Source organism: Hipposideros armiger, unplaced genomic scaffold (assembly GCF_001890085.2).
Source record: "Hipposideros armiger isolate ML-2016 unplaced genomic scaffold, ASM189008v1 scaffold_92, whole genome shotgun sequence".
Classification (NCBI taxonomy): Eukaryota; Metazoa; Chordata; class Mammalia; order Chiroptera; family Hipposideridae; genus Hipposideros; species Hipposideros armiger.
In genome coordinates, this window is record NW_017731442.1 from 4,192,534 (window position 1) to 4,213,319 (window position 20,786).

The window sequence follows — 20,786 nt, forward strand, 5'->3', positions numbered from 1 at the left end:
CTCCCTGTTTTCTTCTAGGAGTTTTATGGTTTCAGGTCTTACATTTAAGTCTTTAATCCATTTTGAATTTGTTCTTGTATATGGCGTAAGTAGGTGGTCTGAGGCTATCTTGTTTTAAAAATAAATTTTATTGCCCATGCATGTGTTATAAAAGGAGATTACATAGGGTACTAATTATAATTTAACTCTGAGAATAGAAAGAAATTGAGACGGGTATATAATTTTTTTAAATCCCATAACTTCTCAGTAGGAAGCATTAGAGTGAGTAAACTTTATTCCTTTGATTCTTATCTTGTATGGATAGAGCAACTTGCTGAACTTCGCCAGGAGTTTCTTCGACAAGAAGACCAGCTTCAGGACTATAGGAAGAACAATACTTACCTTGTGAAGAGGTTGGAATATGAGAGGTAAGGTGCTACATGCAACAGATATTTATGAATCTGGAATATCTGTCCAATTTTTGGACAATTCATTTTTTTTTCTGGCTTCTGTTTTTCTCTTCTTTTATTTTCTTAGGTCTTTTAAATTTGTTTTCTGTTGTCTTTCTCTGCCTCTCGGAAATCCATACTCTTATTTTGATATGTTAAACACCGTGAAAATATCTCTTACAAGGCATGTGGAGTCTGCCCATGTGAGACAGAAAATCTTGCCTGAGTTTTATTGAATTAGATGTGGCAGAGACTGAAAGATTAACACTGTGATTCTTTTCAAGGGGAATGCAGAAGATGAAGACACCACTGGGAGATGTCCCCAGAGTAGCTGGGGACTGAGTCCAGCTACTTCTCCTGCTCCACACTTCCATCCTCTTGCTTATACCTCTACACTTAGTTGGTGATGAGGTCAAGGAACCTCTTAGGGGCCTTTCTAGCAATCACTCTTTAAAAATGTTTATTGTATCTTTAATCAATTTTACAGTAAAATGGTTTTTTAGGTCTGCACACTAGAAATTAGCAAGATTCGCCGTATTTTAAAGCACAGTTTGTCCATTTCTGTCTTCTTACTCTTCTAGGTTATCAATATGCATCTATTACAATGTATTTTAAACTAACAGTATTCAATAATTTTCCATATACTTATAAGATTAAATATTTAACATATTTAGAGGTAATATATTACTCCAGCCTGTTAGTGTGCCAAAGCTTGTTTAATCTCTCCCAATTGCTAAACCATTGTAGTTTCCTTTTCTCACTATTATGACTATCAGCTATAAAAATCTTTATGTAAAAAGAATTTTCCCTCTCTTATGTTATTTTACTGGTGTATATTCTCAAATATAGAGTTCCTGAAAGAATATTTTATGGCTTTTGTTGCTCATATCATGTATATGAAAGATTGCTTTCTAAAATGACTATTAATTTATAATGTAAATATTTCCCCATAGCCCTACCAACATGGGCTTTTATAATGCTAACTTATTTTTGCTAGTATAGAAATAAGGTAATACCATAAATACATATACGATATTTCATTTGCATTTTAAAGGTGAAAGTGAACATTTTTCTATATGTTTATTAACTATTTGTTTTTGTATGAATGATTTATTTGTATCCTTTGACTATTTGTCCGGTGGAAAATCACAATCTTTATCTGGTTTGTTTCTTGACATTTTTCTCTTGATGGCTTCAGTTTCATCTTGTTTGTTAGTTTCTTTCATTCTTGGTTTAGACTTTTATTATTGTGTTTAAAGTACTAACTATTGGATGAATTATCTGCTGCCACTCCTCATTAGCTCTCATAAGTCTGTTACTATATATCAGTCTCACAGTTTTCTCTTCTATAGTCGTTTTCTCTTCTGTGATTGCAATTGGGTTTGACAATTTTTTTTTATAAATGCAGTCTATAAAAATAAATTTTCATCTTTTTAATTTCTGTTTTAAAATTAGTTTTATCAGTATTCTTTAACCTCTATTAAACATTGAAATCTTTTAAGAATTTTTACTGTTAGCTATTATATATTTATGTCTGCTCTTTGTCCTTCCTTGTCCACTCTCCTGCCAACAGAATGCTTTCTCTTTTTTATAAATGTATGTTTTCAACTTCTATACCAATTTGAGAATCCAACCCAAGATAATATGGTCTAAAATAATGACTTTGTAATTTAGTTTTCAGTGTGGACAACAGATCAAGGAATTAAGAGTACAGCATGAAGAAAATATTAAAAAGTTAGCAGACCAGTTTTTGCAGGAACAAAAGGTAAATTAAAAAATACTTAAAATATGTCCTTGTTATAAATCTTGTAATTCATAAATTAAAATAGGTACTTTTGTCATATTGGGTTGTCGGAAAAGTCAGGACATATTTTTTCTATGTTTTTCGTTGCAAAAATGTGTCATGACTTTTCCGACAACCCAATAAAACATTGCATTTTTAAGTATTCTAGCCTGCCTAATTCTAAAATGACTTGTAGTGACTTTATTGCCGAGTAAATTAGGTATTTGCAAAAATATAACTTGAACTCTTAAAACTAATTTTGAGTTAAATATCTTTTACCTGACTTTTAAAAATAATTTCTGCTGTTAATCTATTTCCCAGATTGTAAAGTGGAAAGCATTTTACTGAAAAATCAATTACTTCCTATTTTTATGCTTTTGAGAAATAGAAAAAAAATTGAGAACCTGTCCCCTTAATTATAAATATTCTGAATTCCTTTCTTAAAACACAGAAATGAAATACTGGCCACTATTTTGATTCATATTTTGGGGGTTGGCAAATTCTTTTATTAATGTATTCATTTTCAGTTGATATATATTAAAAGGCCCTGCTAGAAATGGAGGGAATTTGAAGATTAGTAGTCATTATTGATAGAACATGCATGTTTTTATACCCTGTAATTTCATCTGACTAGCTGTGGTTTGTATAAAGTCCTGTGATTTAAAGTAAAGAGAGGTTGAATTGTGAAAAATATTTACCTTGTTCTTTGGTAGCATCTTCCCTAAAGGACTAGAAGTTAAAGAAACCAGATTTTCCTTCTTAACTGTTTCACTATTTTACAGCATGATATTGAGGGCATCGTTTTTTCTCTATTTCATTTTTGAATCTACAAAGTGAAATAGTTACTGCCTGTCTGCAGAGATGTGAAGATTGATTAATTGCTGGAAGATGGCAGGCCTGAGTGAGCTAGTGGCATAGAGGCCTTGAGGACAACCGGAAGGTCTTATTGAGACACCGGATGGTTAGAGGAGCATAGTAGAAGGCAAAAGGAAGGGGAAGAGAGGTTTGCTCTTGCATTTGTGTTATCACAAGCCCATATAAATAATGGGGTAAATTTGCTCTGTTCTGTTCTTCTAAGAAGCACAGATGAGAGCTTTTCCCTTTTTCCAGGCAAGTGTAGTTCTCTCTTTCTGCTCTTCTATACTAGGCTATTTTTATATTATAATTAATTAACATCCTCTCCAATTTTTCTTTGCCATTAACCTGCCCAAAGTGGAACAAGGCGGGGAGGAATGGAGATGCTTAGAGAACTTCCCCTTACCCTTCAGACCAGCTGCCTAATTCTTCCCACCCTTTCTTTATTCCTTGTTCTTAAACTACTATAACAAGTATATTCTATGAAATTTGAGTTGTTTTTTTACTTAGGAACAAATCCAATGTAAGCTATATGAAACAAGCATAAGTTATATTCAGGGTTTTGTTTGTTTGTTTGTTTGTTTGTTTGTTTAACCAAGCACATACCTATTTCATAATGGGAAAATTTTAAGAAATTCACACTTTCATGTATATAAATACAATCTTATTGGAACATAGTCACACTCATTTGTTTACTGCTTTCACGCTACCAAGGAAGAGAAATTGTTGTATATCAGAGGAGACTAATGAGACCTGGGGACGTAAATGCAGTGTAGTATCCTGAATCGGATCCTGGAATGGAACAAGGACTTAATGATAAAAGTGGTGAAATCTAAATAAAGTCTGGAGTTTGGTTAGTAATATACTAATGGTGGTTTCTTAGTTTTGTGAATGTACCATGATATTAACATTAAAGGAAATTGAGTGAGGGATAATTACTTTTCTATAACTCTAAAATTATTTCAATATAAAAAGTTTATTTAAAAAACAGGTGGCCTTATTACCAGATCACCAGCATTGCATTTAGAAAGCTATCTTATTTTATTAAGAATGTTTAATATCCATTCACATAAAGGTACTGTCATTAATTATACATCAAAGGGACACAGCATCTTTAACTTTTAAATGGAAAAGTATTTTTGAACAGTAGTTTGTTGGCCTTTGTTTAATACTGTTTGTTTTATCCACATCTGTGAAGCAGTGGAGTGTTATAGAAATAGCCTTATGATACAGCATTATAGTGAAATGCACAGAGGTGCAGGACAGCTGCTTAAGTTGTGCCTCACTGATGTTTTCACCCTTGGCCTTCATACTGACATGTTTAAAATTTTCAGTTTATCATTTCACTCAAACAGTAAGCTCTTAGATTTGACTGTAACTTACTAAGTTCCCAAAAAATGTGGGAGTGAGAAAGATTGTAGTTTGAATTCCTTCTGCACAATTCTCTAGCTTTGTAACTTTGGACAAGGTACCTAACTTCTTTAAGCCTCATTATTATTTTGTTTTTCCCAAAACTGTTCATTTATCTCTACTATAGGAGAAAGTTGAAAGCAATATGTAAACTATGAAACACGATGCAAATGTTTGTTCATTTTATCCGCCAGGTACACTGGAATACCTACACCTGATTGTGAAAGCAACTTTTTTCCTTTATTGTGACAAATTCTTACAATTTGTCTCTTGTATTTGTAGATTTCCTGTAGATTTTTTAGTACTATTGTTTCTTATAACATTACTAATGATTACATTGCATAATGTTTTAGAGTTGACAAACCATTTATAAATGCATTAAATATTAAGTAGAAGGACCTATTTAGCAACCCAAGCACGTCTACTTGACACCTTGCCTCTTCCAACTTTCCACTGTGACTCAACCAATATAAAAGAGAAAACTGGCCCAACAATAGAATTGAGTGAGGCCTAACCATATACCTGAAGATTGAAGCTTCCAAGGAGATGATATGGTTAGGAACAAGTTGGAGGGAGCACTGACCTGTGTATTGTTCTGCCATTACTTCTTATGCTTGAGAGGCCAGTGCACCTGGGAAGAAGTTTACCCGTTTTCCACCCTTTCTGTTTCTGCTTGGGGAAAAGCCTGACAATGTCAGTAGTCATCTGTCACACTTGACAGGACACCGTGTGTGCCAACCTCATTCTGTCTGCATCCTGCTTGATTACAACACTTGCTTATAGAGATTCCACTCTGCCCACAGCACCCAGAACTATAGGCCTCCACAGCAACCTCTAGTGCTCAGCAAGACTCTCTCTTCTTGCAGAATCACTCCCATAGCATAGCCAAGGAGAATGACCTCTGCCTAACATTTTAGGCCATTTACTGTAATTAGAAACTTTAAAAGGTGTTGGTTATTCTTCAACTTCATATCAGGTATAAAAACTGAACAGAAAAATAATATTATATCCCACATCTCCAAGTGTTTGAAATTTGGACCCGTTGTATATGTTTCAGAAAATGAACTGTTTCAGAACATTTAATTAATAGTTGTGTTAATGATTTAATGTTTTGAACTAAAAACTATTTACTGTTACTAAATCTTTATTTAACAGCAAGAGGCCCACCAGTTTGAATTAAGAGGTGGAAATGAATTGGGTATAAACGATCATGTAGTACCTAAAAATGATCCAGAAGTAGCTGAGAATGCTGCAGAGAAGAACGAAGAACCCTCAAGCAATCATATTCCACATGGGAAAGGTATTACCATTGTTTTGTTTTGTGTTAATAGGATATTCTTTTCTCATTTTGAAGTGAACATTTTCAATCATAAAGAATACTGTTTTATTTTAGTTCAGTTATGATTTGGTATCTGTATTGTTTCAAATTTAGATCCTTTTATAGAGGAGAAAAACAGTTATTTTAGAGTTACAACTACGTTCAAATCAAGATATATATGTAAAGATATTCAGTCAGTGTAACTTACTACTTTGGAAACTGATAGTTACATTTCTTAAACACTTTCAATTTATATAAGGAAATATATAGAATTATATCTTTTGGTACTTGGGCAGAACAAATCAAACGAGATGGTGATGCAGGAATGCCTGGAATAGAAGAAAATGACCTTGCAAAAGCTGAAGATCTTCCCACGGGTAAGTAAAAGTTATTAGAATGTTTAACTAAAACAATAATATTATTTTTCATATGACCCTATTTTCTTTTTAAGTAACATTTGAGAAAAGTCACAGATAGCTGTATGATTGATATTTCCAGTTAAGTAACTACCCATTCATTGCCAGGACTTTTTGGATATAATTTTTATGAAAAATTTTGCTAAAATGTATAAAGAACTTGTTTTTGCCTTGATAAGAGTCAGCCATATTTGAACCTTTTGTTGATTACTCAGAGTTATTGTTCATGACAGTTGTGCTATAGTAGAACTATTTATGTTTATTAAAAGTATATATGGCTCATTTCTTTCATACTAAATGTTCCTGGATTGTTGTGTGGTATGGCATAGTAATACCCTTGCATAGGTTTTTTAGGACTTGGTTTGTCCTTTCAGTTAATTATGCCACACTTTAAAAAGTTTATTCACAATTTTTTTCTCACTTCTGCTCAGTGTATATCTCTTCATTAATGTGTGTGTTTCTTAGCCATTTCTATTTGAAGTCTATATCACCGCTGCTGTCCTAATCCTATTCAGTTTTTCTTTTTTCATGTCTCTTTGTTTTTCTTGCCATTTCTATGTTTCTTAGCTCTCGTAGGTTTTTCCTCCCTGCTGACTCCCAATTTATTATGTTGAAGAATCGCAAGTAACAGCATGTCTGTGATTCTTCTCGGCTGTTTTTATTCCTTTTCAATCTCAGTAATCACTTCTGTGGTTACAGCTTATTGTATGTGGATGAAATGCTGAGTGTCTGAGGTCCAAATGATTGAAGAATTAGTCCTTTCATTTGTATGGTTTTGTTATCTTCTCAAACTCTTTTATATCTGTATTCTTTTGAGTTCTAACTCACAGTATACTCTCCTAAAATAAAGGTAACAATAGCACGAGTTTAAAAATATGGAGTTAGAATGGGCATGATTTGTTTGCAGTGAAGTTATCCAGTAATTCCTAAAGTGTGTTGCTTGGACCAGGAGTGTCAGCATGACCCAGGACCTTGTTCAAAATGCAGATTTTTAGGTCCCATTTCAGACCTACAGAATGAGAAATTCTTGCATTGGAGCCCAGCAATGTGTGTTTTGACAAACTCTTCAGGTGATTTTGGTCTATGCTAAAGTTTTAGAGCCATTGGCTAGACATTAAAGAAATGTTCAGAGCAAAGACCATATATTGGTCTCAATTTTTGCAGCACTTACTCTACGAGTATTACTAGACTTACTGAGTTTAGGTTGATTAATCACTTTTACATGGCCCTTGTTTATATCTTAAGCTACACCTAAAGCTTTGCCAAGGATAAACTGTAGCTTTCTAATATATAGAAGCACCCTATTCAGATACATGACCGAAGGTTGTTCATCATCTTGCATACATTTTTCATGTCACGTATCTACAAAAATGTATTTACATTTAAATATATAATTTTAAACTTCTGTTGTCCATTTCAAAATTTAAGTTTTCAAGTTAAATTTTTATCGTTACTACCCTAAGTGTATAATGTCTCAATTTATTTTCTCATTGGTCCACTGTCATAATTTATTACCTGCCACCAGGAAATTCCAGAGTTAAGGTTAAATGAAATGGGAATGCAAGAGGTGTAAGAGATTTTTATCTCGACCATTTTTAGATATATTGTCCTTATCAGACAGTGGTTTTCAAATGTCTTTTATACATGAACAACTTCAGCAGGGCAAAAATCCTATCTTGCTGCTTCCGCTTGCTTAAAAAAGTAGCATACAACCAGTTCATTAGAATTAAAAAGGATGAATGATGCTACTTTTGATTAGATGCCAACAAATTCAAATCTGAATTTTACAATATGAATTTTTTATATTAACTCCTGTAATGGTGATAACACTATAATTTAGACCTGGGAAAAAAACACCAAAAATGCATGTATTTTATATAAATTTAGCATTAGTGCCCAAAACTTCTGTATATGCAGACACTGTCTACAGTGTCATGGCACATTAGAAGCCTGAGGCCTTCCTCTGGAATAATTTTTCTTTCCCTTTTTTTTTCTTTAAACAAATCAATAGTTTATTTGGGGTCTTAAAGGATTTGAATTCAGGAGGCAGAGATTCAGAGAAGACCTGAAACCTGAAACCTAATTTTCTTTATATTTGATTTTCTGTAATTTGAAAATTCTATGCTGTGATACAGGTTTTTGGAGTTTTTGTTCTTGTTGGGTTTTTCGTTTCGTTTTTTTGTTTGTTTAAGATTTTATTGGGGAATTGGGGAAGGGGAACAGTGTTGGGGAATCGGTTAAAGGGAACAGACAAGTTGTTGTCCTTTTGTTCTTCAGTCTAGTTGTAGAGGACATCAATTCACTGGCCCATCTTGATATCATTGCGCTCTTCCCGGGTGAGGCAGATCAGTCGCTGGCCGCTGGATGGCCACTCACGGTGCCTCTTGGCAGCTCATGCTGGTTGCAGGCTGCTCATACTGATTGCCAGTCACTCACAGTAGCTTACGGCAGCTCACTGCAGCTCTGCTGCAGCCTACACCGTCACTGGTGACTCACAGCAGCCCAGCTCCAGGTCCAGCTGTTGTTCATCATCTTAGCTGTAGAGGGCACAGCGTCACTGGCCCTCATGTGGGATCAGAACCGGGGCCCTGCTGCTCAGAGCTGGTGTCTCAAGCCAACCTTTAACCAACATGCCACTCGGCCGGCCCGGGTTTTTTGTTTCGTTTTGTTTTTTGGCATTTATCCTGCTTGATGATCTCTGAGCTTCCTGTATAGGTAGTTTGGTGTCTGACATTAATTCGGGGGAAATTCTGTCATTATCATTTCAAATGTTTCTTCTGTTCTTTTCTCTCTTCTCCTTCTAGTGTTACACATATGTTACACCTTTTGTAATTTTCCTAGAGACTCTGGTTTTTTTTCCCCCCAGTCTTTGTTCTGTTTGCTATTTTGTTTCTGAAGATTCTATTGATATATCCTGTAGCTCAGAGCTACTTCCCTTAGGTGTGTCCAGTCTACTAATAAGCCCATCAAAGACATTCTTCATTTATGTTACAGTGGTTTTGATCTCTAGCATTTCTTTTTGGTTCTTTCTAGGATTTCCATCTCTTTACTAATATTATCTATCTCTTCTTGCATGGTGTCCACTTTATCTGTTAGAGCTCTTAGCATATTAATCATAGTTATCTTAAATTCCTGGTCTGATAATTCTAGCATCTCTGCCATGTTTGGTTCTGATGCTTGTTCTGTCTCTTCAAATTATGTTTTTTGCCTTTTGGTATGACTTGTAATTTTTTCCTTGTTAGCTGGACATGATGTACCAGGTAAAAGGAACTTCTGTAAATAGGCCTTTAGTAATGTGGTAGTGAGGTTTTCTCAGATTTTTTTCACACCCCTCCCCCCTCCCCCTGCTTACGTGGGACAGGATGACTAGAGTGGGCTCTAGTTGGTTATAGTCATGCGCAGCTTAACAACTGGATCCATTCTGAGAAATGTGTTGGTAGGTGATTATTGTTGTTGTGCAAACATCTTACAGTGCACTTACACAAACCTAGATGGTCTAGCCTACTACACACCTAGGCTATGTGGTATAGCCTACTGCTCCTACTCTACAAGGCTTGGTATAGCCTACTGCTCCTACTCTACAAGGCTGTATAGCATGTTATTCTATAAAACAACAGAAATAAGTCAAGTACAAGAGAAAATTATGCAATCGAGATGTAGTAAATATGAGATGTATGAGGCCACTGCTGGCATAACAGCATACCGTTTTACAGCAAACTTTTTTTTAATAGTAGAAAGAGTATACTCTTAAGTAATGATAACAGGTATAGCCTAGTAAATACATAAACCAGTAAGATTCATTATTATTATGAAGTATTATGTACTGTACATAATTGTATGTGCTATACTTTTATGACTGGCAGCTCAATAGGTTTCATTACATCAGCGTCACAACAAACACAACAAACATGTGAGGTGCTTTAGTGTTGCCACAGCTATGACTTCACTAGGCAACAGGAATTTTTCAGCTCCATTATAATCTTATGGGACTACCATCATATATACAGTCCGTCATTGACCAAAATGTCATTATGCAGCACATGAATATATTTCCCTTCCTCAAGTCTCTTAGGCTCTAATAATACCCCAGCAGGTTAAGCTCTGTTTAACCATTTTTTCCTGAGGGCAGGCCTTGGTAAGAATGCAGTGCTTTGGTGTATTTCAGCATGGTTCCTTTTCCCCTGACCAAGGAGATTTTTCTCCAGTATTTAGCACTGGAACCTAGTGGAGTTCCTGGAGATCTCACAATATTGGGGGGAAGGGGGTTCCCCCTATGACTGGGTCACCTGAAGTTTTTAAATTTCTGAGCTGTCCACACTGAGCTTCCACCAATTCGACAATTACAGTTCAGGTTTTCCTGCCCTGGCACTGGTTCCTGTGGCAGTTTCTGTTTATGAGTTTCCCCTGTAATCCATGACTTCCTATATTCGCCTGATTGTCTCTCCAGTCTTGGGGCAGTGGCTTGCCCTGTGTCCTTTCTCTTAGGAATCCAAGAAGAGTTGTTGATTTGTCAGCCTGTTTAGCTTTTTACTTGTTAGGACAGAGTGACGACTTCCAAGCTATCTGCATGTGGAACCAGAAACAGGAAGTCCTCTGGATTAATTTTTTGAATCTCTTTAAATTGGTGGTGCTTTGCTTTAGAAATCATGGTTTGTATCAGTTATCCTTAATTATTTAGAGAAGTATTTTGAGTATAAAGTTTATTTTGCTATAGTTACTGGTAAAAAGAAACTGAGCTATGTAGTCAGTCAGATAGATGCAAACACAAAGGAAAGCCATGTCGGATCTCTTTGTACCTTGAGTTTCCAGCATGGTGCCTTGCACATGGCAGGGTCCCAGCAATGCACAGGTTTAATTCCCAAAATATCCTTAGTGGTGAGGCAGTGGTCTCTGGAATCAGATTGCCCAGATTCAGACACTTGGCTCTACCTTTTAACAAGTGTATCACCATTTATTTGTCCTTATCCTTATCAATTAAATAGGATAATAACAATTCCAGCCTCATAGGGTGAATGTGAAGTTTAAATGTTAAGCATTTATTTTTAGTGCCTGGCACATAGCCAGTGCTATTGTAATTATGATGTTGATTTCATATGATTACAGACATATTTGTTACCACCTTGTCACTCCTCTTACTGTTTCTTTTTCTCCTTGAAGTAGTCTATGCCAAAATTCTTAATGCCATACAAGTGGAGTCCCTACTGGCTATAGAGGCAGTAACCCCACAGAGGAAGTAGAGAAAAGAACACATCCTTGTAACTTAAAAACACACTCTTACCTGTTAATGACAGTTTTGTTTACAATGGTCAGCACTATACGAAAAACTGTATAGCAGAGCAGTGCTGAACTATCGTAAAATATAGCTCTGAAACAGTCAAGGGGTATCTAACATATGGCTATGCTCAGCATGATGTTTCGGCTTCTCAGCTTCCAAAGCCATAGAGCTATACCTCGTTGGGTTTTATTTGTTTTTAATGTTGATGTGGAGCTAGTTATCAAGATTTTATAGGAGTCTATAATTTAACCCGTTACCTTCTTGACCTGGATATTTACCTATATGCTGTTTTACGCACCTGTGATGTTAGGCAGTAACATTTTTTTTTTTTTTAAGATTTTTATTGGGGAATTGGGGGGATGGGAACAGCGCTGGGGAATTGGGGAAGGGGAAACAGACAAGTTGCTGTCGTTTTGTTCTTCAGTCTAGTTGTGGAGGACGTTGCTTCACTGGCCCAAGTTGGCACCATCATTGCGCTCTTCACGGGTGAGGCAGATCAGTCGCCAGCTTCTGGACGGCCGCTCACTGCGGCTGCTGGCCACTCACGCTGGCTGCTGGCTACACACGGTAGCCCATGGCAACCCACTGCCACAGGGGCTGCAGCCTATGCCGTCGCCGGCGACTCAACGGCAGCCCAGCTCCAGGTTGAGCTGTTGTTCAGCATCTTAGCTGTAGAGGGCAGTGTCACTGGCCCTCATATGTGGGATCCGAACCGGGGCCCTCTGGCGTCCCAAGCCAGTTCTTAACCATCGCGCCACTCGGCCGGCCCGGCAGTAACATTTTTATATCATTGATTTTTAAACTTTTTTAGATTAAAAACATACAGAAAAACAAAAAGAATAATGTAATGCATAGCCAAGTACCCACTGCCCTAAAAGGGGGTGGGGGGGGAGAAAAGAAAACAAAAATAATATAACATTTTGCCACATTTATTTCAAATATTTCTGTTATTGAAGTTATTTATGTTAAAGAAATAAAGCAATACTGATAAGTTGAAGCCTCCCTGTGTACCTTCTAGATCCCATTCCTGTGTCTTCTTCCCTAGAGGTAACTAATATACTGAGATTGGTGTATATCAATTTCCATACATGTTTTTATATTTTTACTGCATTTGTCAGAGTCTATAAAACTATAAAGCATTGCTGTTTCCTGTCTTAAACTTTAAATAAATGATATCTTATTGTGTGTATTATTCTGCAACTTCTTTCCCTTCAATATTATGCTTTTGAGACTTGCCGATGTTATATTTGTGGCTTTTTTTTTTTTTTTTTTAGCTGAGCCATCCTGCCACCTGTTGGCAGCTCAGCGGCAGCTCAGCTCGGGCCGGGCCTCGAACCGCTGTTGCTCAGAGCTCAAACTCTTGAGCAAACTCTTAACCAACTGAGCCACTCATCTGGCCCCCATCTGTGGCTTTTTAAGTTATAGTTATTTCATTGTATAAATACACCATAATTTAGTTGCTTCCAATTTTTGTTATTTAAGCAATACTACAGTGGACATTCTTGTATATGTCCACGTAGGGGTCTCTGGATACTTCTAATGTTTGACTAGTGCCTTGAGATAAAAATGTAAGGCTGGGGCTAACTCGAGCCCCAGGCATAGAGATATACAGTAGTTCTCCCAGGTCCTACCCGGTCATTGAAGGTAGAGATCAGTAGCTCAGCACACTGGTAACCCATAAACAGTTCCCAGCACAATGATTGCAAAACTGTGTACAATGATATGAATTTAAAACTAGAGTTCTTACATCATAGAATATCTTTAGCTTCACTATACTTTCCTCAGTTTACATTTCTGCTAGTAATATATGACAGTTGCTTTTTATCCACATCCTCACTAACATTTGGGTTTGCTATACTTTAAATTTTTTGCCAATCCGATGGTTATAAAATGGTATTTCGTTTTAAATTTACCTTTCTACTAGTGACGTTAAGCATCTCTTCTTCATATGTTTGTTGGTCATTTTGGTTGTCTTCAGTGAATTGCCTGGGAATCATTTTTGCCCATTTTTCTATTGGATTGTTGGTGTTTTCCTTATTGATTTTTAAGATTTCTTTAATAGTATGCAATACAAATACCTTTTCCATGTCATGCATATTAACAGAGAGGAAAGTTTTATTACAATTACTTAGAAACTTCTTTCAAGTTTTAAAGTCCAATAAATCTCATAGTAAAAATTACCTCGAATGATTTCCTTTGGGGAAAACCCTATGTAGATATAAAGATTTTTGTGTACTTGAGCAATTGGAAGTTATTTTCTAATTAATAACTTAGAAAGAGAAACTTATTCCTTTTGGTTTTTTATTATTAGGTAGAGCTACTACTCTATTTATGATAGTTTTCTAGAACAAAGGCTTTCGACCTTGACTTTATTTTAGAATCACTGAGATATTTAAAAAAAAAAATACTGATGCCTGCATTTCATTTTGTAGTGTCATATATTATTCAAAAAATATTTTTTTTTAAAATGAGAAATATTTACAGTGATATTTGAGAGGAGAAAAGAGAAAAGTATGTTTTAAAGAAGCAACATGATTAATCTTTTTTGTTGTGATGATTCTTTCTCTAAAGGTTAGAGCTTTTAGAGGAAAAATTATCTAAATTTATTTTTTAAATTAAAATTTTTTCGCAAATTAAATCTCTGTAGATATACTTAAGTAAATTTTTCTCTTGGGCATCTTGTAAAATAGGAATTGGTTAACTACATCTTGGTTGCCTGTTTTATTAATAGTTTTATTGAAGTAGTACCATGCTCATTTGTTTCTGTATTGTATGGCTGCTTTTGTGCTAGAACAGCAGAGTTGAGAATAGCCTACAAACTTAAAATATTCACTATCTGGCCCTTTAAGACAAGTTTTTAAAGATCCGTGTTATAGAAGAAACAAATTATGTAAAATTGGGCTTTTTTTTAAGAGAAAAGTACTTATACTAGCATAATATCAAATTGTAAGTATTCCTGAAAATTGCTGCTAAAGATATATAAACGTCTAATAATACATTTGGTTTAAAATTGAAAGACATTTCTTTCATTGTTATATTTTATGGGGCCACAATTTATACTAGCCACAATTAAGAAAAAAGGAATCAAAATAGGATCTTGAACTAGCAAGTATCATCCAGGGAGAACAGGAGAGTAAGACTCAGTGGGTTTGAGGGTTTAATTGGTGCCTTTTTCTCTTACTTTTTATCAACTGTACTTCTAAAGGATTATTCTGGGGATTACTATATGTATCCTTTCTATATCACGCTCTACTTAGAAATAATATTGTACCACTTCATATAAAATGTTAGAACCTTACAAAGGTATAATTCCATTTACCTTGCCTCATTCTTTGTGCTATTGTCATAGAGTTTACTTCTCTATGTTAAAAATCCCAGTATTTTCAGTATTATTATTTTTGCTTTAAGAAAATATTACGGACTCTTCTATTCACCACATATTTACCAATTCTGGTGCTCCTCATCCCTTCCTTCCTGTGGATTCTAATTTCTGTCTTAATTATCATTTTTCCTCCAGCCTGAAGAACTTCCTTTAGCATTTCATGAAATGCAAGTCTTTTAGGAAAAATTTTCCCACATATGTTTACCTGAAAACATCTTTACTTTATACTCACTTTTCAGAGATATTTTTACTGGATATGGAAATTTGGGTTGATATTTTTAATTTTCCTTTTAGCACTTTAAAGATATAATTCCTCTGTCTTCTATCCTCCATTGATTCTGATAAGTCAGCCACCATTATTTTGTTGTGCCCTTGTATTAGCATATATTTTTTTCTCTGCTTTTAAGATTATTTTTTTTGCTTTAACTTTCATCAGGTTGACTATGATGTGCTTTGGTATGGTTTTCTTTGTATTTATCCTGGTTGGGATTCACTGAGGTTCTTTAACCTGTAGGTTGATGTTTACAACAAAATTTGGGAAATTTTCAGCCTTTGTTGAAATTCATATATAATTCAAAAATTTTCTGCATTATTCTCTCTTTCTTCTCCTTCTGGAACTTAAGGTACATGCATTTTAGACTGCTTGTTACAATTCACTGAAGAGTCTGTTCAGTTTTTTTGCAATAATTTTTTTTCAATTTAATGTCTTTAACCTGTCTTCAAGTTCATTGACCCCTTTTTCTACAGTGTTTAGCCTGCTATTCAAAGCCCATCCGGTGTATTTTTCATTTTAGATACTGTATTTTCAGTTCTAGAATTTCCATTTGGTTCTTTTTGTAGTTTCTATGTCTACTGGATGTCCCCATCTTTTCTTTTAAATATTTGTACATATATATTACAGTTGTTTACAAGTCCTTGTCTGCTAATTTCAACAAGTGGATTATCTTTGAGTCTGTTTCTGTTGCTTTTTTCAGTTAAATTACTGGCAGATCCTCTTGATTCTGTCAGGCCTGGTTTTATGCTTGGTCAGGGAAGGTTAGAACTTGTAAGTATGAGCAAACTATGTAATCAGGAGATTCAATAAATTGGTTAGAACTGGTAGTTGTACATTTAAATGTTTTTGTTTCTTCAATCTGCATCTTGGATTTATTTTTCCATTCCACGGATAAATACTTAACTTTGACAACTCTAAATACTTCAGTATATATTGGAAAGGGGGTTTCCCTGCCCCAATTCCAAAGTGTACGTGGATACCAACAAGCAATTCTCAGACACCGGCATGGTGTCCAAGAATTCAAATCAATTCTGACACTGTCTACCCAGAGATAGAATCAGATTCCTCAGGTAAAGGGCTCAGTCCCATAAGACGACCCTCCACTTCAGATATCAGTCACAAGCCCAGGTTATTACCTGTATTTCTGACCAACTGCCTATAAATCAGAGGTTCCTACTGCCACCAACTCCAGTTGGATTAATTTGCGAGAACAGCTCACAGAACTCAAAAACCCTGTACTCACTAGATTACAGAATTCTTATAAAGGATACAAATCAACAGCCAGATGAAGAGATACATGAGGTAAGGGCCTGAATGAAGGATCTTCTGTTCTTGTGGAGCTTGAGGCCTGGCATGGTGGCACATGGAAACATTCTGGTTCCCCAACATGGAAGCTCTCCTAAAAAGGACTATCAGGCTGTTCTTTTGGGTTTTTATGAAGGCTTCATTATGTAGTCATGATTGACTAAGTCATTGGCCATTAGGGATTGATTCAACTTCAAGCCCCTCTCCCTTCCCTGGAAATCAGGGAGTGGGACTGAAAGTTCTAACCCTCTAACCACATGGTTGGCTCCTCCAGACAGCCAGCCCCATCCTTAGGTGCTTTCTAAAAGTAACCTAATTAACATAACAAAAGACAACTTCATTGTTCTCATCACTTAGGGAATTCCAAGGGTTTTAGGAACTCTTTGACAGAAACAAGACGAAGACCGAATATATTTTTATTATATATCACAATATTACAATATCGAACCACTAATGTTTGCCAGAATATTAGCAAATATTCTCACATAGCCGCCAAATCGATGATGCAGGGTAAGTGGCATTATCTCTGTTTTACAGATGAAGACAGGCTTTGAGAAATTAGGCACTAACCCAAAGTCATACCATTAATAAATTACAGAGCCATGATTTGAGCCCTGTTCTGTCTAACTCCAAAGCCCGTGCTTTTTATTCTTTTATTCACTTGGCTGTGCAACAGAACCATCTTTGGAGCTTTTAATAAATACAGATACTCAGGTACCATCCCCATATTCAGTGTAATCTGGGTGGTATCTTAAGTGCTACCAGAGTTGAGAACTACTGTTTATTAGTGCCATATTCCTTTGCCATAGTCATAGGTACTGGATTGTGAAGCCCTGTACAGCAGGAAAATGGGAGTATGAACATTTTAGATCATAGCCCTGTCATTGGAATAAAAAAATGAGAGTAAAAGGCAAGGACAGTTCATTTTTGGCTCTTAGAGTAGAGGCTGCAATTGAGGGCTAATAGAGAAATGAAGCAGGATTAACGCTAAACCTGTCAACTTTTGAAAGTATCTCAGCCAGTTTCTCCAGAAATGACTACTTCGAGTTTTTAAGTCAAATGACAGGTGTGTCTCATCTCTACTGTCATGAATTTCAGTTTTCTCATCTGTAAAAGGGGATAGCTATCTCAGATAGATTTGAGGGTGACATGAGATTAATGCCTGGTTCATACTAAGTACTCTCAGAAAATGGGACCTACTATTATTACAATTAGTACTATCATTGCTTCCTTTGAAATTACCAGATGTAGTCTCACTCCTTAGCCCCCTAACCATCTATTCCTAACATTTTTACTATTGTGTGTCTATATAATGGTGGCTTCTTTCCTCTATGACCTCATTTCTAACACTTTCCCTCACTTCTTTCTTTGCAGTTCCTCAGCTATACTGTGTATGCTACTGTCTCAAGACCTTTGTTTGCACATGCTAGTCTCTGCCTGAATCTTCTTTCTCCCTGCTTCATTCACATGTCTCATCAAATATCTCCTCCTCAAAAAGGCCTCCCCTGACCAAACTATCTAAAATAGAATGTTGTATCATTATCACATCTCTCTGTTTTATTTTATACATGGCACTTTTCACTCTGACATTTATAATGTATTCTATACATACTTTTAAATTTACTTATTGTTATCTACCCAACAAGAGTGTAAGATTCATAGGGCAGTAACTCGGTCTGTTTTGTTTCCTACTCAACCTCCAGCTTTTTAGAACAATGCTTAGCATACAGTAGACATTTAACAAATATTGTTGAATGATTGAATTTCATACTCATAGCTCTCCTTGATAAAAAATGCAAAACCCAGGACCATAGCAGTATGATAAAAGCTATGTATTCTAGTGGTTTTGTGTACTGTATCTTGTCTTTATGATATATAATAGGCTTTATCATTTTATCTTGGTACGTTTTCTTAATAATGACTTTATCAATGATATATCTTTTAGCAGTCTAGTTATTAATGATATTATCTGATAGCAGCATGCTTTATTTCCTGTTGACTTATATATTTTTTTTCTGGCTCTCAATGATCCTCAACGGAGAGGACTAGAGTAAAATATATAAGCAGTTAGAATTTCTTTAATGTCACAAATTATTGTTTGCAGTCATTTTAATGTCTAATTCTCCCCGTATTTTTGTTGTCTTCGAGGTCACATTTATTGTTCCTTTTCTTTTAAATTTCTTTAAGAAGTATGTATAGCCATTGACCTAGTGCTTAATACTTTCCTGAGAATTTCTCTTGTAGGTACAAGAATGCTTATCATAAAACTGTTTATAATGACAAATTTAAAACCACATAAAAGTTATAGATAGGGTTAAACTTGTTATTCCATAAAATGTAATATGTAGCCATTAAAAATGATGATGTTGAACTGTATTTATTAACATACAAATGTATCTATGATTTTTTTAATGAAAAAAGCAAGTAACAAGAAAGCAAGTATAATATAATCTCATTTTTGTGGAGAAAAAGTTAGGTACTTAAATGTGTGTAGAAAAAACATCTCGGGGCCAGCCAAGTGGCACGTTGGTTAAGAGCTGGCTTGGGACGCCAGAGGGCCCTGGTTCGGATCCCACATATGAGGACCAGTGACACTGCTCTCTACAGTTAAGATGCTGAACAACAGCTCAACCTGGAGCTGGGCTGCCATGAGTCGCCCGCGACAGCATAGTCTGCAGCCCCTGCTGGAGTGGGTTGCCATGGGCTACCGTGTGTAGCCAGCAGCCAGCGTGAGTGGCCAGCAGCCACAGTGAGCGGCTGTCCAGAAGCCGGCGGCTGATCTGCCTCGCCCAGGAAGAGTGCAATGATGGTGCCAACTTGGGCCAGTGAAGCAACGTCCTCCACAACTAGACTGAAGAACAAAAACGACAGCAACTTGTCTGTTCCCCTTCCCCCAATTCCCCAATAAAAATCTTTAAAAAAAAGAAAAAAGAAAAAACATCTCAACATATCCCTAATGAAAGGACAAAACAAAGCTCAGAAAAAGAACTAAACAAAATGGAGACAAGGAATCTACTAGACACAGAGTTCAAAACACTGGTTATAGGGATGCTCAGTGACTGCAGTGAGAGCTTCAACAAAGAGCACAAAAATGGAGAAAGAAACATAAAAAAGAACCAGTCAGAAATGAAGAATGCAATAACTGAAATGAAGAATGCATTAGAGGGAATCAACAGTAGATAAGATGAAGCAGAGGATCGAATTAGGGATTTAGAAGGTAAAGTAGCAGAAAACACCCAATCAGAACAGCAAAAGGAAAAAAGAATCCCCTCAAATAAGGATAGTTTAAGTGTACCAACATCAAGTGTACCAATATTCACATCATAAGAGTGCCAGAAGGAGAAAAGAGAGAGCAAAGAATTGAAAACCTATTTGAAGAAATTATGATGGAAAACTTTCCTAACCTGGTGAAGGAAATAGACATACGAGCCTGGGAAGCGCAGAGAGTCCCAAACAAGAGGAACACAAGGAGGTCCACACCAAGACACATAATTAAAATGCGAAAAGGTTAAAGACAAGACTCTTAAAAGCAGCAAGAGAAAAGCAGTTAGTTACCTACAAGGGAGCTCCCATAAGACTGTCAGCTGATTTCTCAACAGAAACTTTGTAGGCCAGAAGGGATTGACACAAAATATTCAAAATGATGAAAAGCAAGGACCTACAACCTAAGATTACTCTACCCAGCAGAGTTATCGTTTAGAATCGAAGGACAGATAAAGAGCTTCCCAGATAAGAAAAAGCTAAAGGAATTCAACACCACCAAACCAGTATTACAAAAAATATTGAAGGGACTTCTTTAAGAAGAAGGGGGGGGGGAATATATATATATATATATATATATATATATATATATATATATGAATAATAAAATGGCAATAACTACATATCTATCAACAATTACTTTAAATGTAAATGGATTATATGCTTCAATCAAAAAATAGGGTGGCTGGGTCAGCCAAATGGCGCGTTGGTTAGGAGTTGGCTTGGGACGCCAGCTCTGAGCAGCAGGGCCTGGGTTGGGAGCCCACATATGAGGGCCACTGACACTGCCCTCTACAGCTAAGATGGGGAACAACAGCTCTACCTGGAGCTGGGCTGCTGTGAGTCGCTGGCAACGGCGTAGGCTGCAGTGGGACTGGCCAGCAGTGGGCGTGAGCTGCCGTAAGCGGCCATCCAATGGCCGGAGAGCGACTGCTTCACCCGGGAAGAGCGCAATGATAATACCAACATGGGCCAGTGAAGCGACGTCTTCCACAACTAGACTGAAGAACAAAAGGACAACAACTTGTCTGTTTCCCTTCTTACGATTCCCCAACGCTGTTCCCCTCCCCCAATTCCCC

The 20,786-nt window shown here is 36.2% G+C and overlaps 1 protein-coding gene across 4 annotated transcripts in view; it reads left to right on the forward strand.

The window, feature by feature from the left end:
• The window catches only part of GOLM2 (golgi membrane protein 2), a 97,266-nt gene that overhangs the window by 34,247 nt on the left and 42,233 nt on the right, over positions 1 to 20,786 (forward strand). For all 4 annotated transcript variants that reach the window (XM_019645016.1, XM_019645018.1, XM_019645019.1 and 1 more), the window contains exons 3-6: positions 305 to 407; positions 2,103 to 2,193; positions 5,632 to 5,776; positions 6,091 to 6,171. In XM_019645016.1, coding sequence (XP_019500561.1) covers positions 305 to 407; positions 2,103 to 2,193; positions 5,632 to 5,776; positions 6,091 to 6,171 — 420 coding nt within the window. The remainder of the gene's footprint in view (positions 1 to 304; positions 408 to 2,102; positions 2,194 to 5,631; positions 5,777 to 6,090; positions 6,172 to 20,786) is intronic.